At 34.7% G+C, this 27,297-nt stretch overlaps 1 protein-coding gene across 5 annotated transcripts in view; it reads right to left on the reverse strand.

Moving 5' to 3' along the window:
* DIAPH2 (diaphanous related formin 2) overlaps nt 1-27,297 on the reverse strand; it is a 204,941-nt gene that overhangs the window by 105,166 nt on the left and 72,478 nt on the right. For all 5 annotated transcript variants that reach the window (XM_030448826.1, XM_030448825.1, XM_030448824.1 and 2 more), the window contains 4 exons: nt 27,009-27,103; nt 21,379-21,480; nt 15,027-15,266; nt 8,845-8,974 (listed from right to left, as the gene is read on the reverse strand). In XM_030448826.1, the coding sequence (XP_030304686.1) occupies nt 8,845-8,974; nt 15,027-15,266; nt 21,379-21,480; nt 27,009-27,103 (567 nt within the window). The remainder of the gene's footprint in view (nt 1-8,844; nt 8,975-15,026; nt 15,267-21,378; nt 21,481-27,008; nt 27,104-27,297) is intronic.

A 27,297-nucleotide genomic window follows, 5' to 3' on the forward strand; every position in this document is an offset into this window, starting at 1 on the left:
AATCTACAGCTGACTAAAATATTCTGTGCGTTATTATTTATTTATAATAGAAACGCACAGTCACTGAAGGGAAGACACAATGCCTTTTTGACATGAAAGGTGATAATTTTTTTCTTCAGTTTACTATTAATCTCTGTATTAATTCCTGCTTAGCAAAAAAATAAAAACAAAAAAACAAAACAAACAAACAAAAAACCCAAACAAAAAACACAAAAAAACCCAAAAAACCCACAAAAAACAAAAAACCCACAAAAAACAAAAAGCAAAAAAAACCCATCCTCTTATTTTGGAGAAAGCAGTTGCACGCTAAGGAAGGCTTAGTGAATGTCTGGTTGACCCCTTTAGTCCTAAAAAAATGCTACAGGCTGTTAATTTGATGTTATTGCCAAATGCTAGCTAGTCCCCACAGTCAAACTAAGAATTTTATATTTACAGTCATACAGTAATAGTGCCAAAGGACAGACTACTTTTTTCCAAAATCAATTGTGTTAGACCAAGAATTCTCCCTTGTAACAAGAGATGAAATGATACATTTTGATTGGGCAGTGTCTCTTGCATAATAAATTCAAAGGGTCTCTAAACATGATGAAAATTGGGAATGACCATCTCCACATTTAGTAAAAGCTCTAAAATTAAAAGCCAGTGACATCAATGACTTCAGTATGCAAAGGGAAGTCTACATGAAGTACATGAGGTACTGAATTTCCAAGTCTAGACAGTACTTGTGCAATAACTCCATTCTCAGCATATTAATCATCACTTCTTTCTTATTGCCTGAGGACAGATGGAAGTCTTGCACCAAAGTCTGAAAAACAGTCTGAGGGGGAATGGGTGAGCAAGTACATAATCTGCAGGAATTACAATCATTGATTACTCATTTCATACCACTAAGAAGTTTATATTTATTAAGAGAAGTAATGTTCTGCTGGAGGTAGGTGAACAGTGATGCTGCAGCCTACCTGAGGATTCTGAGTACCTCAGGGTGCCTCTCTATTTTGGGGTGAGTGCATACATATGCACATCTACTGAGATAAAAACCTCTCCTGGGTACAGATACATACATATTTTTTGATAGATGTATTTTGTGTAGTAGTAGTGTATCATGATACATGTATCTCATAGGAATGTATCTGTATCTATATATATATACACAAAAATCCATATATACACACACATAATACACACACAGCTTCATCTGTGATACACACTACATTATGCCTGTATCACAATAAAACCTTGGCTGAACAGCATCCAGACTGGAGAGCATCACAGCTCTCTTAAATAGTAATTAAGATGTTGCTATTCATATTAGAATTTATTTTGTAACACAGCTATACTGTCTGCAGGACCCAAGCTACGATCAAATATGTCATTGCACTTTGCTATATAGCTAAAACAGTGCTAAAAAAGTAAATCCAGCATTAGCAGAATGACTCTAAAAAGGACAGAACAGAGATGGCTTTGGTCACAATACCAGGAGAGGGAGGGGGAAGGAGTAAATACCATATGTATTATTTTTATTTTATTCAGAAACCAGGTGTTCATTCTATGCTAGTGTGATACACCTAGAACAAAATTCAACACTGAAAATAATTTTATATTGAAATATTTTTCCATGACAGACACTGAACTTAATCATTAGAAGTTTTGAAGTAGAACGTAGATGAACAGTCAAGACAGGTGGGATCAGACTAACTCTTAATATTACATCCTTAACATCCAGCCTACTACAAGAAATATTCCTCTTTCCAGACAACCACGTGTTTTTAACATAACTTGAACAGAATTCAAGAAGAATTATTGAAAACCACATTCCAAAGTCAGTATTTAAATTTCAAAGTAGAACCCCATATATGTCAAAAGAAATCCTGATGTATAAATGCTTCCCTGTGGAGGTTTAAGCACCTTGGGAACCAAGGGAAAAACCAAGAGGGTATCCTAATTATCTGGGGCATATCACTACTTCTTCTGCAAAAGGGTAAGCTTTCTGACACTACTTATGTCTAACAGTCAATGCATCACACACCATAATATTTTTTCCTTAAATGTTCTACAGACTTTTCCCTGAGTCTTTTAAAGGTTAGGAAAAACACCAACTCTGTCCAAGTGGGAATGTTCTACGTATTGTGACAAGCTACTGTAAACAAAAACATGTAATTTGCACAAGCTTTGAGATAGAATTTTTAACAATTACATTTCACACGTAGATGTGCATTTGTGTTTCTTATTTGCATGACAAGAACTTGTTCACTAGCAGGGTCCCTGAATTTTTAGTTGCCTTATGACAACACTGATATAGAATGGTGGAGGCAATGACACCCCTAGGCTTAATCATTTCAGGCTTCTACAGTAAAATCATTATCCTAATTAATCAAATATAAAGCAACTGTGCACTGATCCCATTGTCCTGCCCATTTGCAAGCTGAATTGCACCTCCATTTTAAGGTTAGAGCACCTTGTAACAAGTCTAGGTCCAAGGAGCTCTTGCCTTTAGAGTTTAAAGAGAGATGCAGTCTAAGTCACTAATTATTTTTCAGTTGGAGGTTATGTTTATTGAGGCATCTATGTGCACAACTCTAGGTTGCAATATTGTTTTCCATCTATCAAAAGAAACAACACTTATCAATTCTTATCAAAAAAAATCTTAATTGGCTCAGGACCTAAAATCCTCACTATGCAAATGCATAGAAATGTGTACGACACTTACATGTGTCAACAAAAAAAAGAGAACATATATCTGACACACTTAAAGAAAAGGATGACAACACTTTAAGCACACATCTGGAAAAATCTATATACCACACAAGCTAAAAAGTTATAAAAAAAAAATTTGGGTACAAACTATGAATAGATATTCAGCATCTGAGAATGACAGTAGCAGCCATCTAAAGTGAGGAAACTTAATTTAAATATTACACGCACTGAAGTGTAAATGCCATTAGCAAGCTTGCCTTGACAAGTGAGATAGTGGGAGAAAAAAAACAAACCAAAAATCAACCAACATTGCCTGTTAGACCTAAAATCAGGATCAGATACAGCATCATAAGCAGCATGGCTTCTCCTTTCCTCTGAAGGTGATAAAATTACAGCGCTCATAATCCTGAAACACTCAATATACCCACAGACCAAAAAGAAATTTCAGTGGGTAGCTTATGTTTAATACTAACATACAGACAGAACTGTACTCTGGTTTAGGGAATGAATCTGCTTGTCCGTGTCCCAGCAATTATGTGCCTATGTACATGTTTTAAGAATAAAAGAATAATTCTGAAGTGCATAACCCAAATTATTGAGACATTAAGAATCAATTATAAATGACAAACAGTGCCTTAGGAGCCCAAAACATGGAACTACTATTGCTATGGACATAAGGCACTTGTTAAAACACCTTTTCAAAGCACAGCACAGTACAGAGTCATTGCTCTCCTAAGTGATATATTGGAGCATGAAATATCTTCTTTCCTTTGGACAGGTCACATTATCCAACTCAATACTCTAAAATGTTTACTTCTTAAGGTCAAATTAATTGACAGCAAAAGACCAGTTTTCTGAAAAAGAAAACACCTCTCTGAGCCCATAAAGTTCCTTCTGATTAAACCCTGTCAAGCATTATTCTTATTTTTGTGACCAGCATAAATTCTCTGCATGCTCCAACCTCCTACTGTCTTTGAGCTCTCCTGTCAATACCAGCCTTTTCACCTCAATCTTTCAGGTTTACCTCACTAAGTAAACTGTAAAAAATAGTGCATTGTGGAATATGATCTTGATCAGTTGAATGTGAACTGACTTTTAATATTACAAACAAAAATCTCATAAAAAACAGATATCCTAATACCAGAAACATAACCAGAAGTATTAGGAGGCAATCAGTGAGAAGAGCTTTGTGTTTAGTAGTATTCTCCTGGCAATACTGGTATTTAAGACAGAGTACTCCAGAAACTCATCTTTGATGTTAATTTAATACAAATGTATTTCATGATTTCAAAAGATGAGTTTATTTTGAAAATAGCTTATAATTACCAAATTATTATCTATTATAAATTATCTTCCTGAAACAAAATAGGCAAATATAAATTACCTTCCTGAAACAAACAGGCAAATACCTTTGCTGGCAAAGGTATTAGGGAAAAAAAAAAAAAAAGGTGAACCAAGGAATGGAAGTAACTGGACTTTTATGTTCTTCTCACTGCATCCAGATTTGGAAATTGTAACTGTCTAAACTCCTGTGTTTGAATATTTCAAAGTCCCTATTTTGTACTTTCACTATTTCTTTAAGGTAAAACTTGGTTTGTACACCAAACTGATATTCCCATGCTGGAACTGTCAAACAGCTATGGCACACAATACTGAGCAGTTCACATGTACAGAAACTACAGAAATCTGGGGTGACAAAGAAAGAGAAGCAAAACTTTTTAATACAACCTGTTACTAAAAACTCATTAGAGAAGCCAGTGAGCAATTTCATCCAGTAGACCACCCTCAGGCTTTTAACTTGAAACAGGAGTTTGGTCTTTCCTATTAACTGAAGTGCAAGCTATGTTTCTAGGGGTGTAACAACCTTCCTTACATCAATGAAAGTGCAAATTGAAGAACAGATAAGTAAGAGGAACAATAAAAACTAAAGGAAAAACAGCATCCAGTATTTGTAGCTTTCACCACTCCTGCAGCTGGTATTAAGGAATTCTAAATGGATTACAAAAATCTGAGAAGTGATTTAAAGCATTCTTTAAATCTGAACTGGTATAACTATAGCCAGAATGTTAACATGCTGTATTTTCTTAAACACACCATAAGAGTCATTTGAACTATTCTTTAATTTTGCCCTTGATATTAACAGTACAAGGACTGAAGTAGACCCTTAGGTAATGTATGTGTCATATAAAATAACTTTGCTTAATGCACAATCCAAATTGCAGCTTCAAAATATAGTTTCAGAATTCAGAACAAAGTCAATTTTGCATACCATTTATTACACATTAGAAGGAAGCAATTAAATATATCATCAAAATCTTCACAGGCTGGGAAAATTTAGTAAGCAAACACATAGGGTGTAAGCCAATCCAGCATCCTACAGAGTCCCCAGCAGGACTTCTTGCAGAAATTGCATGTTGGAACTAAAACACAGAAATTATGTGTGAAGTTTTTCCTTCCCTGTCTTCCTGAACTGATGCCTGCCAATAAAGAACATGTCTGTTAAAAAATTTTTAATGAGATGATGCATAAGCTGCCATCAATATGGCAACACTACATGCAAGCAGAGGAGTGTTACTAGAGAAAGTAAGTCTTGTAGTATTTGATGTACCTAACTGTATATTTACTACACAGAAAAAACACATTGAGGGAGTTTCTGACATTTCAATATTACAGTTTATGTGAATGAAAAGAATTACAGAAGTCACTACACAGTGCAAGATTGACTTTTGATTACGATACGAAATGCCAACTTCAGATTCTATTATGGGAAAAAAGTCACAGATGCAGACATTAAATTTCTCACGCCAGAAGGCATTGTCTATTTCATATCCCCTAATGTGCCAGATTGGGCAAAATCTGTTTCAGCAATTTAAACTGCACAAGGTGGAAAATACCACAGATTTCTTAGTAAAAACACAGTTTCTTCTACTGCAACAAACTATAAAACTTTTTTTTGACAGAAAAATGACTACTACTTATGAGTACATTGTAAATTGCTATACTTTAGGGCAACAATGGCACAGAACGTTTTAAAGTATTTTCTCCTCTCTAAAATTATGGCTTGCAGTGAGTATTTTTACAGCGTTTTAATAATATATTAAGTATATACATATTTGCATTCCACAGTGCTTCTGATTGCTGATGTCCTTTCTAGAGAGATGCATCAACCATCAGAACCATATGCTTGCAAATTGAAGAAATAAATTTTTTGTGCCAACGTGAGAAATCTGTGCTCATGTTATTAGTACTTTCTAGTCTACTACAAAGACATAATTCACCTCCCCCAAGGCATGTTTCACTTGATTTTACTCATAATGCTCTGTTTCTTTTAACAATACTTTAAAAGAATTATTAAGTGGTATACATTTCTATCAGGCATAGAATTCTCTTCGTTGGGCACTGGAAGGAACACTCATTATTTCTGAAAGAGACTGCATGATCTACATTGCATTCACAGCTAAGCTCAGCTCTTTCACTTGCAGCTCAGCTATTCTTGAGGCTCCTACATGACTGCTAAAATAACCCCAAAATACATCCTCCATCCATGCACAGAAATCATCAATCCACCCTGTCAGGAGAGCACACAGAATGGCCAGTGGCCAAGGTAAAGACAACAGCATTCTATATCCACCTGTTCTGAAGTAACCACCACCAGGAAAACAATTCCCAAAACTTCAGGATTCAACAGAATCTGGGCACTCCTGCTCATGGCAGACAAAGCAAGTAGGTAACATAAACAGGGCAAGAACTGCTGAACTTGGGAGGATCAGGACACAATGTTCAGCTGATATAGTTATTTTTATTTTAAATACAGGCATGATGTTTAAACACCTGAACTATGATTTATAACCACTGGTCTTTTAAAATCTCAAATTAAGTTGTTATTATGAAATATATGGAGTTCTTCAGCTTAAGTTTAATAGTTATGTATTTCTTTTTATGATTCTGGGAGGCTTAGCAATCAGAGGAGTTTCAAGTTAAAAAGATAGGTATTTTTCCTAAGGAATTTCAAATTATACTTTTTACAACATGACTTTGTCTAGAAATTCCATACTTGTTATCAGACTTTCAGGCACCTCTTGTTTTTGTTGTGACATTTTTGGTTGACTGAAACTGAAGACTTTGTCAGCTGTTTAATAAAATCACAGATTATAAGATATTAAGAGCAAATACCATGAAAAGCAGCAACTGGAATAACAAGTGAACAGGATAGAAATATGATTAAAGGCTTTGCATAGTTTTAACTATAGGAAAAGAAGAGGAAAACACTGCAACTAGCAGCAAGGTAAATGAGTATCACTTCCATCACATAATCCAGTTTGTTACAATTTTAAGGTTTTTTATTTTTATTTTTAATTGGGTTTTGTGCGACATTGTGTGCTTCAAGTAGTAAGGAATGGTTTTACAATCACCTCTTGCCAGTTAATCAGTTTGATCTTTGCTTCTACTGACAAGAATAAAAATGTTCCCTGAATTATTTTTGCTTTTCATAAACCACTAGGTTGATCTTCCATCTTTAAAAAGATCAAGTATTTTATAATACCTAATATGAGATTATTGAAGATTTTACCATGTGCATGGGCAGTTCATCTAATCCCATTGACCTTTTCATATTAAAATCCAGTTTTATGATTTATCTGCTGTTTGTTAAAAAAATAGAATCATACATGTATTGTTCAGATGCTGGTTCTTTATTCTTATGGGAAAATTAAAAGAAGACTTTTTTATTTATGTGGAACTGAGAAAATGAATCCAAGATTTTAAAGAAGTTCAATGTGGTAAATCTTGTATTTGAACTTAATATTTAGTTCAAACTACAGTTCTGCCTTTTAACTAAAAATTAAGCAGCATGTATCTCAAGAAATCAGATTGTTATCTGTTTTCCTTGTATTTCATTGTTTATAAATAAGTTTCAATGCTCTCAAAACTGTATTGAATTTATTCCAAAAGAAGCCCCCTCAGGAAAAATAAACCTGGAAGCACTGGTTTATAAAACATCAATGAACAAGTGAAAACTTTCTCATCCACACAAACCATGTGAAGTACCTTCCCAGAAGTGACTCTGCATGACAGAGAGGGTGAACATTACAACTGAAGAAAAACCAAAAAGTACCACAGGGAATAGTTGAACCAAGTTGCACAAATCCTGTTCATTGGGCCCAAAATCTGCTATGGTACAGAAAGCAGAGAAGGGCTGAAAGGAAGTTTTGGTCATAAAAATGAGCAGAACTTTATGCCTCTCATAAATCCTGATTATGGGGACCATAATGAGCTTTTATTTTACAGAATGAGACAATTTAACTGCAATAAAGCCTTTTATATATATATTTTAAGCATCAGGATTATTAATGACTTGCCTCCCACTATTATGCTTTCTGTTTTGGATGCTATAGTTGAGCTAAACTTTAACTCTTGGTTTAAGTCCTCAAGTGAACTTCAGAACCATCAGAGGGTCTGATTAAAAGTATAAAAAACCCAAAGCTTCAAGGTATAGTGTTAGCCACAGAAGAAACTTAATAAGAAATCATCAAATGTGCTCAGTCAAAATTAAACTTTTTGAAATGTCTTGGTATATTTCCATAGCTAAGGGCACCAAGCAGCACAGTATATTTCACACAAAAAGATATCTAACAACAAATGAATTAAGTTTTCTGCCAGACTCACCAGGCCATGATGCTGACTGGCCAAGAATAAAATCAGTAATAATTTTTGACTTTACATTCTATTTCACTGTATATTTCATATACAGTCTGGGAACTTTAGAAAGCAGGATTCAGGTGTAAAATGCAGTGTTAAAATGAGAAACTTACTGTGCGTGTACACATAGTACACGTGGGTGTTCACTCTTAAGCAACTCAACTTCAAAGATCTAAAGATAAACTAAACATTGTTATTTTCCTGCATACAACTTCTGATACCTGATTGTGCAAGTACTTCACTGAAATATGCTGCATTATTTCCACAACCTACTTCAGGAGAAGTTACTTTATTACAGTTTTTCGCCTTCATGCTTCATTCAATAAATGCCAGAAAAGCAAAATCCTTGTGGATTTTCAATGCTTACAGGTTATGCAATTGTACAACCTAGAGTCAAATGTGGGGGTATTTACTCTCAAAGCAAAGAGCTGTTATCTTTAGGTATTTGCTTACCTTTACTTGCAGTCTCAACATGCTGTAATTCATCTGGAAATTTTAAAATGTCACGGTAATTCTCCTCACAGATTTCTGCCAGAAAATGCAATAGAGTTGTTTTCTGATCTGATGATTTAGTATCTCGAATCTAAAAAGTGAACAAAAGGGGAAAAAAAAAAAAAAAAGTAACTTCTTTTAAAAAATATTAAAACAAATTTAATATTGTAGACTAACTCATTAGAAAAAAGGTATCTCCACTGGCTGCCTGTAAATGAAACAAATTCTTAACAAAAAAATAATTCTGTAATTCCTTATAAGACTATAAAAGGGATTCTATCCTATGCTGCTATTTTTTAAAGAATAAAACATCATGTTAAGAGCACAATCTGAAGACAATAGATAAAGTTTTGGGATTTTAACTGTGCCAGTTCAGCATGCTGTGATTTAAAAAAATAGCTGTGAACAGAAATTAACTAGAACAGAATTCATTCTTTCAATGCCCCTCACTGCCAGGTTTCTAAAGGAATCTTTAAAATACTGTATAGATGGACAGCATACTAAAATGCAGAATTTGGTCTTTTACCAGTCAAGTTGAAAAAACTCCTTGTCATAAATCCACAACTTTTTATTGAACCAAAATCTGAAGCATGCTGCTTTACCCTAAAGACCTTAAGAGACATTCTACGCACATAAACTAAATGCACCCTGCCCCTATGGAATACAGGATGACAACAGAAAGTCAAAAGTAATCCTAACTGCCAGTAAAGGAAATTTAGAACGTTCAGGTTCGTTTATGAAAAGCTGCATCAGAACTGTCCACAGTGTGATGAAAGAGGTAATTGCATATTTTCACTGTCCTCTCAACTGCAGAGGCAATTTTTAGTGGTCTGAAGTAAACTCAGTCTTCTTGGAGGTGACAAAGTGCTCTGTTCTGCAATTGCATAAATGGTTGAAATGGGTTGTTAACAGCTCTGAACTAACTGTTAAAATACAGGGCTAGCAGCAAATTTCCAAGTAAACACAGACACTTTGGCTAAATGCCATCACAGAATGCATGTGTCTATGGCAAAGGCACGTCATAAACTTGAGAGTAAAAAAATTACTTTGAGTGTAAATTTAATTTCTCCATTTTTATGCAGATATAAAGAATGAATGTATGATTTGATTGAAGATGTAGTGGACGTAGAGATTACTCCTTATTTACAAAGGCAACAGTCATTAGGTGTATGCAAGAGTTCAAAACAAACATGCTTCACTTTTCATAAAGAACAAGTATTAAAAGTATATCTACAGGGTTTTTTTAACCACTTTTTACTAACTCAATTAGTACAGTCCTTACAAAGAAGTAAGCTACAACATACACAATAAATGAAATTAAAGATTTATTTAAGAAGAATACATGAATGTATGTGTAAAATCTATTTGTTTTCTCATTCTCTAAATCACTAGAAGTTCTAATTCTATAATCCTCATGACAGGCTTTGCCATCGATGTTCAATTTAATACAGGCCTTTCAGCTTTAGGGATTACCCTGTTAAGAACAAATGAGTGCAGTCAAAAAACAAGCTTTTAAAAATATAAGGTATTTAGGCAATTAAGAATGCAATTTAATTCATACCAATTCGGTGATTAAAGATTAAACAATGCTCAGTAATGGTATGCAGTTAAAAGGTCTTAATGCCTTGCATATATACAAGTTTTTCCAAGTTGGAAAAAAAAAATAATTATAGATTTAGTGGCTAAACATCTGCATGGCAAAAAGAAATTGCATTTCAATTTGTCTGTGAACAAGAACTGTGGGATTTGCAGTCTTTGATCTCTCTGACATCATCAAGTGGATAAGCATTTTTTTCCAAATGGACAAAATTATTTTGCCTTCAGATTACAAAGGTTTGCCACCAACAGTAATATCTTATTTACAATATGAAAGCAGAAAGCTGAATTGTCCTTTCATAAGCAAGAGCTCCAGAAAAGGGCAAGTTTAAGATGCTAGACTTACAAAAAAAATACACTTAAGGCCTCTGTTCCGTTAAAAGATTAATAACAGAAAATCAAGATGAAGCAAATATAAAGTCTGATGAAAAGAATACTAATTGAAAAAAGAGATTAAAAATAAAATAAATCAGGCAGCTGAGGTCTAGTCAATGTCTCTTCAACAAAAGAAATGTCTTATTTGGGTTAGCACACACAGAGCTAAACAGGAAAGGGGGAAAATATCAATGTTCTTCCGTTCTTTTTCATTCCAGGCACTTTTAATTGGTACTTTCAGAGGTGATAATTGCAGCTGAGACTTACAGTAAATTTTGATTAGAGCTAAAGAAAAAAAAGAAAGAAGAAAAAAAGGTACCTTTTAGAATCATAGATTGATGGAATTTGCAATGATCACCTAGATGCAACCCCTCTGCTATGGGCAGGGACACCTCCCACTAGGTCAGGTTGCTCAAGGCCCCATCTAACCTGACCCTAAATACATCTTGAAAACATCCTTAAATACATCTAAACAGACAACTGAATCAGAACAACATAATTCAATAAAAATATTCTGCAAGTTATAAATTGAAATATTTTTTACTAGCACTAGGGTGACATTTAATTATTTTGCTATAAAAAAAAATTAAAATTTCCATTGATTTTTCAGCTTATGTAACTTCTCATGTCCTAGAAGTCTTTCCCAACTTAACAAAAAAGAGGTTGGTAGAAAATTAGTAAGTGCAGAGGAGCCAAGTAATACTCAAAGAAGAGGAACAGTTTGTCTTGTACTATTTGCCCTATGATCAAGAAATAACAGAATATTACTTATTATATTAAATACACATTGATAGAGCTAGAATACCACAAAAGTTTTATTAAAAGAGAGGGATGCTTGCTGTTAGCCTTGACACTATTTCAACACAAAGAACAGAAGCTGTACATTTCATACACCTGAAGCAAACCTCTTTTCTTTCCACCAGATTTCTGTCTGCATAACTTGATAGAACTATGAGGATTCTCCCGTCCTTGACAAGAGAAAGCACTTCCTGCACTGGTTCAGAATAGCAGCTGAATTGTTCATACACATTAATCAAGTGGAACAACTGGGAGAAAGATTTACCTTTAGTGAATTACTACAGCAGCCTCCCTGAACTTTACTTCTCTTTCTGCCATATTAATATTTTTACCCAGCACTTAGCACCCAGGCAATCATCAATGCTCTGCTGCATACATCAGAGAAGCTGCTACTGCTTGTCAGCCTTGATGCAGTGCTTAACTTCTAATATTGATCTCTCTTATTTGAGCAAAATTAAGTCCTCTGTCTTCTGCCAAAGGTTGTTTACAAATATTTTTTTTCTCAAATAACATCATAAACTGCAATATAACATCCAGAAAGATAACTTGTTTTAAAGATTTACAATTACTATACAGGCATCAGTTCTATAGCTATGACCTGACAGGTTTGAATTCCCTTTTTTTTAATCATGTTTCATTAAAAAAAAGTTACACAATAACAGATTTCTGTGAATTACATTATCAGCTCTGTTTTAAGAGCATTTACTTTATAAATAAAATCAAAACAATCTATAAAGTTTATCCCAGATCAATGCCTTCTTCTATGCTTTTCTTTTTTTCAGATCATAGCATTATTACTACAGGTACTAAACAGAAAATTAATTTTAAGATTGTTCAAGGACAACAAAAAAATCAATTAGAAAATCAGGCTTTATTGAAAATTCTTCACATTATCATCTTTTATGATTTGCTTTTTAACTTCTATCTTACTTTTTCCATCAAGTATCTCTTAAAATGAAAGTCACCAAAAAAGTAAAACACTTAAGCAAAGAAATTCCCAACATTTTAAAACATTAACATTTTGAAATTCACATTTAAGCAGTTATTTCTTTAGGCAAGTAGTGTTTAAAACTGATGAGAAATTATCTCAGTTCTAAGCAGGTTTCATGGCAAGCAAAACATAAGTTAGGACAAAGTTTTTTTAGTATATTTTATCTGGCTTCTAATCTAACAATATACCTAAGGTTATGGAAGACTGACTTCTAAATAGTAATATCCTATTGCTCATCATGGTTTCAGAGACAAAGGCAAACAGGGCACAAGATATTTTGCAGACATATTAAAATAAGATAGCTATATTTATGCTTTACAGGTAGTCTATCAAAATGCAATTTAATCCTTTATTAGTCTCTAAAATTCCTCTAGAAAAGCTTGAAGACTGAAATATATTGCCTGGGAGAAAAAATAAAGTCACTTAAAAACTTTTCAAGGAAGACCTATACTGATAGGGTAATGGTGCCCTCTTAAAACTGCCACCACACACACAAAACCTTCCCTTGTTCCCACAGCCTTCAAAATCCTTTAGCATCCCCCAGATGATGCCCCACAGAACAAAACCATGGAAGCCACAGGACACTGAGAGACTGCTACCTTATTCTTGCTCTTCAATGTTATTTATTTCTCTTACTGTTTCTTCAGCCAAGAAATACAAACTAACAGATTTGAATTCACAGCATGATTTTAGTAAGCAAGACAATACATACGCCCTATCACGCTTACATGTACAGATGTTTTAATTTTCACAGTGAACACCAATTATTGACTGATCATAAGTTTTGAGACTGTTTGAATAATATAAGCTGCTAAGTGACAAGGTTTAATCAATATGTAGATCTATTAACAATAGAATTACATGTCTAGATTTTGACAAGACCTCCCTTTTTCTTCCAACATTCATCATTGTCTTTCTTGTTATTGTTAGACATCACCTCATAACAAAATATACCCAGCACCTATATGCAACAGTCAAGATTTTATTAAGGAGAATGCTGAAGTATTTTCTCTAAAATGGGGAAAAAAAAATCCAACCAAAAACACTTCCCCCAGAAATATCTATCTGGAAAATAAACAAAAAAGTTAACAAATAGATTTGGGTTCTGAGAGCAAGGCTGAATTAAATAGTCATAGATTTTGTCTCAGTTATTTTAAATGGATTTTAGCTGTAAGCACAGATAGCTACGCTTCAGCAATTATTCAGTTCAGTAGAGAACAATTTGCAGGATAAGTCAATCTACATTAGCTGGGTCAACATCTGTGGGATTTGCATTGACAGCAATTCATAAATCTATCACTTGAAGTACCAGAATACCTTCTCAAATCTTCACCATGCTAGAGTACCCTTCATGCACTTCCTCTCCCACTCCTCAACAACTAGTTTGCTACTTAAAACATTACTTTCCCTGACACCAAAAAACCAGCACTAGATTTACGAAAGTCCTTCAACTTGGCTTCTCTTTGCAAAAACTACTAAAGAATGCAAGTGTTTCTCAGGTGATGTTTTTTATTTTACCAGAAGGTAGCAACATCTTTGTATTAAACTACAGCAAGTAGTTTTTCTTTACTAAAAGATGTCAGATCAGACTCACTGTATATTCGAAATGTTTTTCCACAAGGTTAAACCTCCCTCAGCTACCCACCAGATTTCTTACAATGCCCAAAATTAGATAAGACTACAGAAAAAAAACCTGAAAAATGTCCCTGCAAGATTTGTGCCTTTTGCTTTTGTTTTGTGGTGTTTTGGTTTTTTTGGTTGGTTGGTTGTGGTTTTTTTGGTTTTGTTTTTTTTTCCTGTTTAAAAACTGCTTCCAGATGTTTCATCATTTCCTAGTAAAGATACTTTAAAAAACACTTCACAAACTGACGTGGTGAAAGTCAGGTCAATGGCTTACACACATTTTGCCATATATATAAACAAGGACTGCAGATTAAATTCCACCTGCTATGGATTCTGAAGTTCTCATTGCATCCCATACTTTGCCACGACCATAGCAACTCAACCTAGGATAACAATGCCCACCATTAAACCTAAATCCTTATTGCTTTGACACTACTTGGAGGCTAGCTGGGTAGAAGATGGGAAGACAAGCAGCTACAGGTATTTGATGTTCTGCGTATATTATCTTAACAAGCCAAGAGCTGAACAAACTCAAGATGGAAAAAGCTGTAACAACTGCCTCTAATCCCCATTGCAGTGAGGACAGATATAGGAGGGCACCATTCTAGAAAAGTTTACAGTGTATTTATTTATCTGTCACTAAAAAGAGGAGGTGCAGTCAGTAAATTACACAAATTGAATGGTTTTTCCCTGGTTAGGGTTCTTTCTCATGCATTGTGAGTTTCATGTATCTGCATAAAGCTTTACAGCTTCATCTTACCTTGCAAAGAAAACTGATGTTAAAACCAAGAGACTGTGCATTTCTGGAGCCAGAGTTCATGTAGTTTCCAAGGAAAAGCACTAGCTCTAAAAGCTTACTGAAGCTTTCACTCTTCTTCAGCTCTTCACAAGCCAGTGTAACAGCCATAATGTCAGGTTTGATATTGTTTACATGCTCTTCAAACATAAGCCTGAAAAGGATCCCATTGAGACGTGACCGCAGCATTTTCACTGAACTCATCTACAAAGTAAGAGACATTAAATCAGAACATGGCAAATCTAAAGTTCATTTATGAAAAATAAGATTGCATAAAAAAAACCTAGCAAGTGAGAATACAGTTTCTGTATGCTTTTACGAGCCATCTTGCATTTTTAGGAATCTGACCTGCCTATAGGTACTTTTTGCCCAACCATGAGCTTTGCCTGAAAAAAATAAATCAGTGAAGCAACATCTTGAAAATGAGAATGCTTTGTGTTACCAAACTACTTATTTTGTCAATTCCAAACTAACTGGCAACAAATGCACACTGCCAAACCCCTTCTTCTCAGCAAAGGAAACATAATTCCACCTGTTAACAAGGCCTAGAAGACCTGCTTGAAAAAGTACATGGGGCAACCATTTAATCACATCACCAAAGAAGTTACCCTTCAACTTGTACATTTACCAATTCCCTAAAACTAGGTTTCTCAGCTTTTCTTCCTTTAAAAATGAGAAAACATTCTCTAAAGGGTAGAGCAGCACAAACAGCTACACTTCAGTCTGGTTAGGCTGGAGAATTCATTATACTTCCCATTTTTAGACCCTCACTGATCTGACACAGAGCTCTTCACTTGCTCTTGGCCGCTGAAAGAGCTAAAGGGGACAGAGACAATGAACTGACCCTTGTGAAAGGACACAGGAATATCTGAGTTTGAGACATGGGAGGTGAGTAGTCAAACATTTATGTAAACCCAGGTCACATTAGTGGTTTTGTTAATGAAATATTTTCTGCCATTGTACTGGTCTGAACTACTAATTGTAATCATTACAGAAAATACCAGTGTTACATCTAACAAGGTGTTTATTTTTTCAATTTTAATTAAAATGAAACCTAAACTGGTTTGGTCAGTTACTATCTACACTTGTTGCAAGTTTTAAAGCAACTAATATGAATCCTACCAGTATTAGTAGCTACAAAAAAAGAACCAAATTTTTTTTAGAAGATAAAACCATGATACACATTTGATACTAAGATGAAATTCCCAATCTTTGTAACCCCCCAAAAAATCAGAAAGGGGATCAAGAGGCTATGGCTGAAATTTATTACCAGTTCTATATGGAAAAAACAATATATCCAGAGATACTATGAAGAACTTAGTTCTGATACAGTCTTTCAGTTCCGATCGCATGAAACAAGTTATAAATCACAGGGTTGTAACAGAGTAAATGATGGAGACACTGAAAAGTATCTATAATAGGAATTCCTTAGTTTAAACCCCCAAGAGCAATTTCTTTGTACCAGTTAGCAATATATATCCATGTCCTGCACAGTTGCCACAAACCATCAACCAGATTTCCTCCAATTTAGCAGTGGATTATAATTCACAAGAGATATTTGTGACTAAAATATGTACTGAAAATTTTTAATCCACTTGAAAATTTTAATTTAAATACAAGAATGATTACCCTCCAAATATAACCCTTAATTTTAATTAGCAGAATAAGGATTTCTCCCCCAGTGTATTCACTAGCAGTGGTGTTCCTGAAGCACATTTTCCCCCTGAAATAAAAAATTTGTTATGTGACAAATCAGAGCTTGGCCATCAAAACAGAAAGAAATTTATGTGCTCATGTCCGTGTTGCCCAAAGCTTTAATGTGACTCTAAGTATCAGTGAATTTTCTCTTCATGATCTCTGCCACAGACAGCTATCTACCAGGAGCAGCAGCAATAATTTTCACAAGACTTGGGTGGCCTGAATAATGATGAATTCATCCTAAATTCAATATAAATATGATGGCACTCCAGCAGTTTGTATGATCAGACTGGAAGGAGCAAAAGTAAAGAATTAGAAATGTTTCAGCATAACTTGCAATCTTTTTAATACACCTCCATTGTCACAAATTCCTCTGTAAGCCTCTACAAGCCACCATCATGCAAAGTCCTGAAATATTATTCTTCTAATCCTTCTGTTTTTCAGAAATACCACAAACAACTGCCTTGAAAGGATCTACCTTCATGGAACCAGAGTAGATGGAAATGAGAAACCATCACTTAATTTGCTTTAAGTTTTGCAGAACAATCGCCAATTACTGATTTTATTGAAAATGGCACAGAAAAAGTTGTCAAAAACTGCAGATCTTGAAATCATAATGTGACAAAACACATATAAGCAAACAGAGAAGTGCAACCTAAACACTTCTAAAGACACTTTACAACACTTGAGCCAAAGTGGGCTGTTTCCTTAGCATTCAAAAGATTTTTATGTATGTTGTGCTCTTTGTGTACCAATGAGAGATGAACATGAATGCTATTTTATATCCTCCTTCCCCACACTGCTGGGTTTCTCTTCCATACTCTTTTTTCTAAATACACATGGGTCATTATCAAATTGAACTTACAGGAAGCTTTTAAAAATAGATTTGGTGCAAAGATTATATTCAGTTAGATAAAGGTCAAATTGTTTACAGTTTTATAAAATTAGTGTCAAAGGCATATAAGAAATAACACTCTTATGTGCACTTACGTGCATGTAATGGCAAGCATTAGCTTCCACAACAAGAAGTTTAAAAGGCAAGAAAATGGGTACTTTTTTCCAGCTAACTTTGGACTGCCTCTCATTGTTTCCCCTCCTGGGCTTTTATAAGGGTCCTTGCCTGAATTTTCTACCTAATCAAGTTCTTCATTCAGTTCCACATTCTTTGTTCTCACCATTCAGTTCTCAAGCCTTGTATTAAAGCTAGAATCAAAGGTTACTGGAAGAAGAGGCAAAAATCAATTAAATTGGCCTCACTTCCTAAGGAAAAATTATCTAACAAATCTATAATACAAATCTGTAAATTTATTCAGCCAACTTACTCAAGCTCTTACCTTTAACATATTAAACAGTTGCTTTTTTTTTTTTTCTAGCAATACTCTAGACCAATTCTCCAGCAGCTCCAGAAATCACAATGAGGCAAAACAGGTACCAAATAAATTCAATTAAAATTATTCTAAACCAATGCAAGAGCAATCAACTTGCACAAATCCTACCATTTCATCCACCTCTCGGCAGGGACTGGCCAGGACAGCAAATCCTGGTTAGACAGCAAATGGGGTCACAGAATCTCCAAGGCTCTACAGCTCCTCAGTGAGAGGGAACCCAGTTCACAACAGCTGAAGGACATTTTGTATTCACTACACAGCAGCAAAAAACCCTTCCCACTTTTCCAGAACACACACCAGAAAGAGAATGCTCTCCTCAGCTCCAGCCACTTGTTTCTTGGTTCCCTACAGTTACTAACACCACATAGAATTGTGGGGTGTAATAATTCTTTTCAACTTACAAGCTCTCAGCTGGTGGTAAAGAAAAGTGGGTAAAGTGTTTTGAGTTTAAATACCACGAACACTGTAAAAGATTTTTATTATTTCCAGCTTGTCCTCTGAGCTGACAGCAAATGGTTGATAGTCACATTTTATAGCACAGATGAGACTTATGCTTCTGTAATTCTTAAAACTGTTCAAACTTTAATTAGTACCAAAACTGAAAGCACATATACTTATTGAAGTTGCAGCTGCTCCCATGATATAAAACATGAACTTCTAAGCATAAGTTTTATATTTCTAAATCAGAGGATATTCTGCCTTGTTTATTTCATGTTATGCAAGTGATTCAGTTGATCTATTTTTCTTGCTCTACATCAACATAAACTTTTCTTTATATGAAACTGCATTGCTTTTTTTTGATGTCAGGATATAACATCAAAAACAGTTGCTATAACTTCAAAAAAGTTCCAACTAACTAAATATATACTATACAGAGTTTCTCTAAACAAACTTTAAACAATTTATTCAACTCTACTAAATTTGATGGACAGTGATTATCTGATTAATGTCTCTTAATAATTAGCATACCTATATTTACATACAAGTAAGAGTACACATTTTAAGTATTACTTAACATAGCCTGTCATCTGCTGTTCCTAAACATATACTTCTTAATGTCAAAGTCAAGATTATTAATAATGCAAAACTCTGAAATTAATTCCAAACATTGCTAAAAAGGACTCCAGTTAAGAAAGGAGTTTAAATTCAGCTGCATTGCTTCCACTTTAATGAACTGTTCAATTAAATAAAAATTGGAAATAAAACCAGCATTTTAGTAGAACTAATGTAGTTAGAGGACTCTTCAAATAAAAGCAGAATTGACTACCATAAGGAAATGCAGTATTTTTTTATTAAAGCAGATGGTGAACTTGAATAAGCAAACAAGCTTCAGAAAACTTTCTTTCTTCATGAGGAAAACATCACCATTTGGAGATGTTTGATTAAGCAGTTTTTCTTAATCAATGTGCTATTGAATACTTCCAAATTCTTTTTCAGCATTTTGTAGTCAGGCATTCCTCAAAAGAATGCAGCAACACAAGTGTGGTCATGACTATATTAGTACTCTTGGAAAATAAGGATCTTTTAATGACCTCTTCAATCCAATTGAGTTAAAAACCAAGGACCAAATATTCAATCTGGCAGTAATCATAAATCAATAAATGCAGGTATGTAAAACAGCCAATAAAGATTTTAGTTTCACAATTTACTTTTGTTGATAGTTAAATAATTTACTGGGCGACTCCCAGCAACAGAACTATTCCTTCTAACCCGAGCTCTTCCAAATTGGAGGTAAAAAGTATACTATATGCCAGAAAAAATAAATTCAGGTGTTCTCATACACTTCAGTTTTGTATTGTCTAAGTACTTTACATATGATAAAAAAAACTTTGGTTTTGCCCTGTCATTTATAGTGATTGTGCAGCCAGTTCATACACAAACAGTAGAGTACAAGCTACATTCTATCACTTATCAAATCTTTAACTTATCTTTCACTTATCCAACCAAGAGGAAGCTGCATGTGTGGCAAAGAACAAAAAGTCTTATTTTTTGCAGGTTTTCTTTACAACAAAACATTTCCATTGTCTTGGATCAGTCTTTTGATATCTATAATAATTACACCTGAAATATATTTCAGACTTTCATTTCCAGCAGCATATTAGCATATACACAAGATGAAAAGGCCATTAGTCAACCACAACCAAATTAGAGCAAAATGTAAAACCTGATCCTACCTGTCCTATGACCCGATAAAACTTCAGACTACATGATTAATGAAGTTGCAGACATTAATGAATATCTCTCATGATTATTTTGCACAGAGGTGAAACTGGGGAAACAATTTTATCTACATTATAAAAAAAGCCAGAACATCACCTCTGTTTAAGTGGTCAGATATTTTTACCCCAGTTCTTAAAATCCATACACTTCTAACACAAGCCTAAGCAAAGGGAAAAAGTCTTGGCAGTAACAGAACCAACTTGGACTAACCCAGACACTACTGTCTCTGGCTGGAATGGAGTGAATTGTTCTTGGGAGCAGCCTGCATAGTGCTGCATTTTACTCTTGTGACCAAAACAATGCTGTAAACAAACCAATGCTTTAGAAGTGTCTGTGCCATGCCAAGGCCTCCACTTCTCACTCCACACAACCCTGTGAATAGACTGGGGACTGCAAGAGGTTGGGGTGGACAACAACCAACCAGATGAGGTGATTGATCCTGGGCAACATTTCAGATATTCTTCTCACATTAAATACAAGTATTTCCTTTTTTTTTTAATTATGCAGAAGGGAAATAAAGAAATACTCATATGAGAATTCAGTCATTCCTTGCCATCATTTGGTATCCATTCCAAAACCAGGCAGGAAGCAGAGCATAGTCAGGGTTGTTGTTCTGGCCTGCCTTCCTACCCAGGAATCAAAAGCCCACCCTGTTGTAGGGCTGGAAGTACTGCTGACATTTCATCACATTGCCTTACTAAGCCTGAAAGTGTGTGTTACATAAGAAATACCCTTTAACTAAAGAGTAAAATATGATGTGAGATTATGGGCATATTACCTCTTTCAGCTGCTTCTGGTTTCTGATACAGGAAAATAAATTTATCAAAGCTGTCAATGCCATAGAGTTAATGGAGCCGTTATGAACTCCGGAATTTAACTACTTGAACCTGAAGTGTCCTCTGTAACTCTTCAATAATCATAGAAAACTTGCATACAAGACAAGACAGACAGAAGATTTGGTCTGGCACAATAAACAGAACTCTCCAGTTAATTATTGCATTAATACATACCACAACTCCAAATTGTTCTGGCTCAGCAAGATCATTATATTCATCCTTTAATTCAGCTAAGGCATTGAGTTCTTTCTGCTCAGGAAGATTCTTCACTAAGTTCTAAAACAAACAAGGCATTATATTAAATTTGTTACATTAAACTAGCTGAGATCTTAAAATAACACTCTTAAAATATCACAACATGGAAATGCATGAAGAAATTACAGGAAATTTATTTTATTTATGCAGCTTTAACATTATATAAACATCAAATCAAGCCAGTAATTATTTAATACAGACATTAGCACCTCTCTTGCAGTCTGTAATTTGAAGAACGCCTTCTCAATAATAAAAAGTTTGACAAAATTCTGATGCTGTCAGATTCTGAAGAATTATCCCTTATCTACAATCTTTTTTACCCTCATAATTGCAGCTTGCTCATTAAATATTAAGAAATAGCTGGTCTGTGTAAAGCATGACAAATACTTGAAAAAAAAATCTTTAGACATTATTTCCAACAGCTGTGCACAAACATCACCTGAAAACTCCTTACACAGCCAAAAAAGAGCAACATCTCAAAATTGTACAAATGTTTTGGGTAACAGATGTGCTGGAACTCAGCAAAAAGTAGAATATTTTAAATCTTAACCATGTCCACAAAGAAAACTGTATGGTTTATTATATGCTCTTAATATCTCAAAATACAGATATGCTAAATGGATAAATACTTTTTAAAGGCTAAAGAATACTTAAGGAGATACTCAGTAAAAGTCCAGGTATTTAAATTTTGATACATATGCTAGGTGAAACAAAACAATATTTTCAAGGGAAAAAAGAATACATCTACATGGAAGCAAGTCATTAGGCCTTTTTGTTCAAAAAGGCTCATTAGTCTCAGGATCAAAATCCAGTGTTATCAATAATTTTTGAAAAATCAACATGAGATTTTCCCAGCTTCACAGTGTAATGACTCCTGTGCCAAATAGCTGCAAAAAAAAATTCCCTCAGACAGAAATAATTTCTTCTTCTATGAAAGCACAGTGGGTACTGAGGTGAAGAGAAAAAGGGGTAAGACCATGTTCTTCAACAAGTTCCTGCTTTATAAAGCCACGTTCTGAAGCCTACATAAGCAAATGGTAGAACCACTACCACCAGGTTTAGAGGTTTACTTCCAGGTGTGTGTCTATGGAATGTGTGATTTCATAGCAGTTTAATAACAACACAGATTTTAGTGAAGACACAGAAATGTGCTACAGCAACAAGAATGAAATCTTTCGATACTTTCTACAATACTAATTATACAACTAGAACTTTTCAGAACGTTCTCCTTTTAGCTTGAAGCTCTCCTGATGTTATTAGCACATCAGTTCTCCCTTCCCATCAGAAAATGTGCATTGTTATGTGTTCCCATAAGATACGAATAACATAGCAAGGACATGAACAGTGACTCTATCAGAGAACCAGTAATGACTGCTTAGGTCTTTTTGTGACAGAGACTGATATGAAAAAATTACGTCCTTTTTAAATCAAAAAAGCAACAATTGCTATAAAAGCAGATTTTTCCCAGATACAAAACACTTAATTAAAGAAAGCCTGTACTATTGGATGTGCCTGTTTTCATTTTAGAACATATCAATCTTGCCATCACTATTGCAATGTTCTTTTTCATTAGAAGAATTTGATTTGATTACTGATCATTCTGCCAGGTTTGATGAAGTAGACATTAAGGCACAACTTTCAGAAAGGCACAAATTTGCAAGTGATAGCCAACTAACACCTATCTTAAAAAGCATAAAAAAATATAACAAGCAGTCTCATACAAAGCATCCCTGGTAAGAAAGACTTCTACACTAGCACCAGGGAGCTACTGAGTATCTCAGCGAAGAGTTCAATACACTTGACAGAGGTGAGTGTTAAGATTCTCTTGGGTGCCATACAATTACCTATGGGCTCATGTTTAAATCTAGGCAAGCTTCCTTCCCTATTAACCCAAACCCATGTCCCAGAAATTTCTACTTCAGAACAATTAAGGATCTGAAAAAAACTTTCTTACTCACTTGATTGACTGTTTAATGCTGGTAAAGAACAAAACCATGAACTAATAAAGTAATTTTTAAAAGAGCTATTTTCATTAGGTAAAACTATTTACCAAATGCTGTCATCAATAATTTCACAGTATTTGTCAGAAATGTATATTTCACTGCATATTAATAAACTTAAAGGGACACAATTTTTTCCATCACTGCAGAAATAAAAGTACCTACTACTAAAACTACCATTTTTTTAAGCTTTGTTAGAAAGCTTGACCATTTCTTTTTCCTCATCCCTTTATGAGCAAGAGCCAACATATCAAGTAATCTCACTCTCATCTTTTAAAGAAACTTTTGCTCCACTAAAACTGCAGCCCCCTATAAATATACAAACAAATATATGTACACACATTTAAAGTTTAATTTTATTAATTGTCTTGAATAATTGACATTGAAGCTAAAGCATTCCGTGACTGCACACTCAAATACTTGTCAGTACTTTATGAAACAGTTTCATAATGTATTCATGATGAAGTGGGTTTAAATAAACACAGGGCAAATAAAAATGGTTTACATAAACATAAAACCAAGTAGAGATCTAAGGCTGACATTAAGAGGCTGAAACTATGGAAGCCACAAAGCATTACAAGAACTTACTCTCTCGAAGACACACTAGGAATTGAGAGAGTGCTTTCCTCAAGGAGGTTAAACCTTACAGTTTATCAGGTACCCAAACTGATTAATCCAGTTAACTTTAGTAAGTATTAAAATGTAAGTTTGAAAGCCATCATGAAACAAGGACTGGAAAAGTGAAACTGAAAAAGCTTTTTTCTATATGCAGAATTCTGCCATACTAATTTAGTTTCATGACTCTGGTATATAGAACAAGGCAATTTGTACACGTGCATTTTTATAAAGCACAAGTTCGCTAAGCGTGAAAAAAGCAAGGTTTGCTTCGTAAAGTTTTTCCAATCAGTAGTATTGAAAACTGTTAAACTGGTAAATTAATTAATAACTCAGTCTGAAGATTAGAATAAAAACAAACCAGAACAGAATGAACATGAAATAGATGATACAGTCCATTTACCCCAATAAATTTCTAAGAATGTCTTCAGAAACACAGAAGGAACCTCTTCTGGGTTACCAGCTAAATCTCTCCACTGTCAGAAGCAACTCTGAGACACCATTCCCTTCAGAAATGGACCAGTCTCCAAAGAAGCAGCTGAGTTTCTAGGTAGTTGCATTCATGATGAATTCACACACATTTATTCTGGTGTTAACACTGACTTTTACTTCTGCAATTTCATTTTTCTCCCCAGTGCTTATGCACATCACTCATCTCCCCACATAGTTATAATGTAGTCATATCCCCTCTCAGCTATTTATATTGCTAATCTAATCAAGCCAATCTTTTCTACCTTCCTTCTATAGATTGTTTCTCCATCCCTCAATCATCTTAAGCAGTTTTTAAATTCAGCTTCTCTCTACTTTCAATTCATTTTTCTTATATGTACCTACCAAGTATTTCAGATAAGGTCTTGGAAGTGCATTATTCAACAGCCTAACAATTATCTTCTCTACTGGGGATGCTTGACCCGATACACCTTGCAGTCACATTTGCCTTTTTTATGGTGTACAGGGTCTGGTTGGGATGAAGTTAATTTTCTTCATAGCAGCCCATATGGTCCTGTTTTGACCTGTGACCAAAACAGTGTTGGTAACACACCACCGTTTCAGCTACTACTGAGCAGTGCTTGTGCAGCCTGACAGGTGCCTCTGGCTCTCATTCTGCTAGTCAGCCAGGGGCAACCTGTGCCCCTCACCCTGACAAGTAGGGCACAGCAAGTGGTTGGGGCTCAGTTACACCCCAATGGTAGCTATAGTTGACCCTGTTCAGCACAATCCTGCTCCTCAAGGATTTCCAACTGATACACAACCTCAACAACTTTACCTTCCAGCATTTTACAATTATCATGTAAGATCACAACCTTTTACTTCAGCATAACATACTATATCCTGTTTCTATTAATCCAGGTCTCAAGATACCTCTACATTCCTTGTAGAGATAACCATACCGATACAAAACTACTCTGCATTTGAGGTATTCAAGGTGAAGGCTTTTTTCTTCCCTGTTGATCTCTTTTTTTTACTAATCCTATAGACTTCTCACTCAAACAATCTGATATCCCTGATTAATAAACATAGATGTAGAACTTGTTTATTATTTCCAAATACCACGTATCCTGGGCATAAGCTTTTTGTGAGAATACTCAGTGGTCAAACATAAATGCACATAAATATAGATTAGAAATCCTAATCAATGTCATGCTGACATGCCCTGAAACAGGACACCACAGTAAAACACATCAAAATCAGACTGGAAATAGTTTCCCATCAAATGAAGGGGTTTAGTTAATAATTTTGCCACTATTCAAGGATTTCCCAAGTGAAATATGTATGACAGTTTGGAATACCTAGAACTCTTTATTTTGTATTCCCAAACACATTACATAGTCTAACGCTCAGAATATGACACTGTAAGAAGAAAACACAACACTATCAAGTGCTGTTGAGTGGAAGAGTTTGAGGTCTAAGAGAGAACAGCAACTCTTCCTTTAGAGCCTCAAGAAAGCCAAGAGGAGGGCCTTGGTACATGAAGAAATGCAGACAAAGGATAAGCAAATTTTATTAGATAAATTGAATTCCATTTTCACTGTACTTTTTGCAACAAAGTAATTTTACTTAAACCATTCATGTTAAAATTGAAGTTAGAAATAACACAACTAACTAGGAAAAGACCAGGCACCTCAGCTTAGCCCTGTGTACCTGGAATGTATTGTCCAGGCCCAACAAAGGAAGAAGAAATTAAAAGCCTTAAGGGGAGTGGGACAGGGGTGAAAGTAGAAGATAGGGAAGGACACAGGGATAAAGTGAGGCCCAGTGTGTTAGTTAGAATTTGAACCTGTGCATGACATTAAATAAACCAATTCAGTTGCAGTATCACTGGTGAGCTACATCCATCCATTTTAGGTTTATATGACTCTGTTGCACTCCCCAGAGAGACTGAGAGGCAATGTACACACTTCTATCCTCCTACTGAGAGGAAATCAGAAAGGAATATAAGAAAGCTGTATTCTTTTTTATATCCAGCTGAGAGATTTTGGGCTTAAAATAAGACAAAAGCAGCTTGAGAGCAGCTCAAATTTACAGATGGTTTTGGGGTTGTAGCAGTATCCTGAAACAATCAGGTGGTTTCATCTATGACTGGTGACAAGGAGTTGCTTCCAGAAGAAGCCTGATGAAATTCATTACCCACCAGCCTAAATCTGATAAATGCTTGTCTTCAAAATCAGATACTTCCCTTGGAAAAGGAAAATTTCATCAAGGAAGAGATGGAAAAGTACTTTTGTTAACAGTGTCTTTCGAGGACAGTTTTATGGCTATGTGTCCATACTGAAAAACTGAAATAAATGAATAAATGAAACAGGAAACAAATGAAACATTTGTAGCTATTATCCAGGACAGTCTATACTACCCTTACTCTTGAATTCTTTTACCTTTACAGCATTCTTACATGGAAAACAAGCTCTGAATAAAACCAGAGATATTTTCACATACCTGAATCAAAGATTCAGTCAGTTTCTCTTCATCAACCTCTAAAATTATATTTTTTATTTCTTCGTAAGGCAAACGGAAAGAACCCAAAAATATGGCTGAAATATAATAATAAATTATTAGAATAAAAAAAGTAAAAAATATTTACAGAAGGCAAACAATTTTTAGCAACTGAAAAACTGTAACTTGATCCAAATTAAGATGATTCACAATAAGGAATTTTTCTATATAAAGCAGATCCAGATGAGGCACACTATCCAGTTTGACTTAGGAGAAAACTTATGAGAACACT

Source organism: Calypte anna, chromosome 4 (assembly GCF_003957555.1).
Source record: "Calypte anna isolate BGI_N300 chromosome 4, bCalAnn1_v1.p, whole genome shotgun sequence".
Taxonomy (NCBI): domain Eukaryota; kingdom Metazoa; phylum Chordata; class Aves; order Apodiformes; family Trochilidae; genus Calypte; species Calypte anna.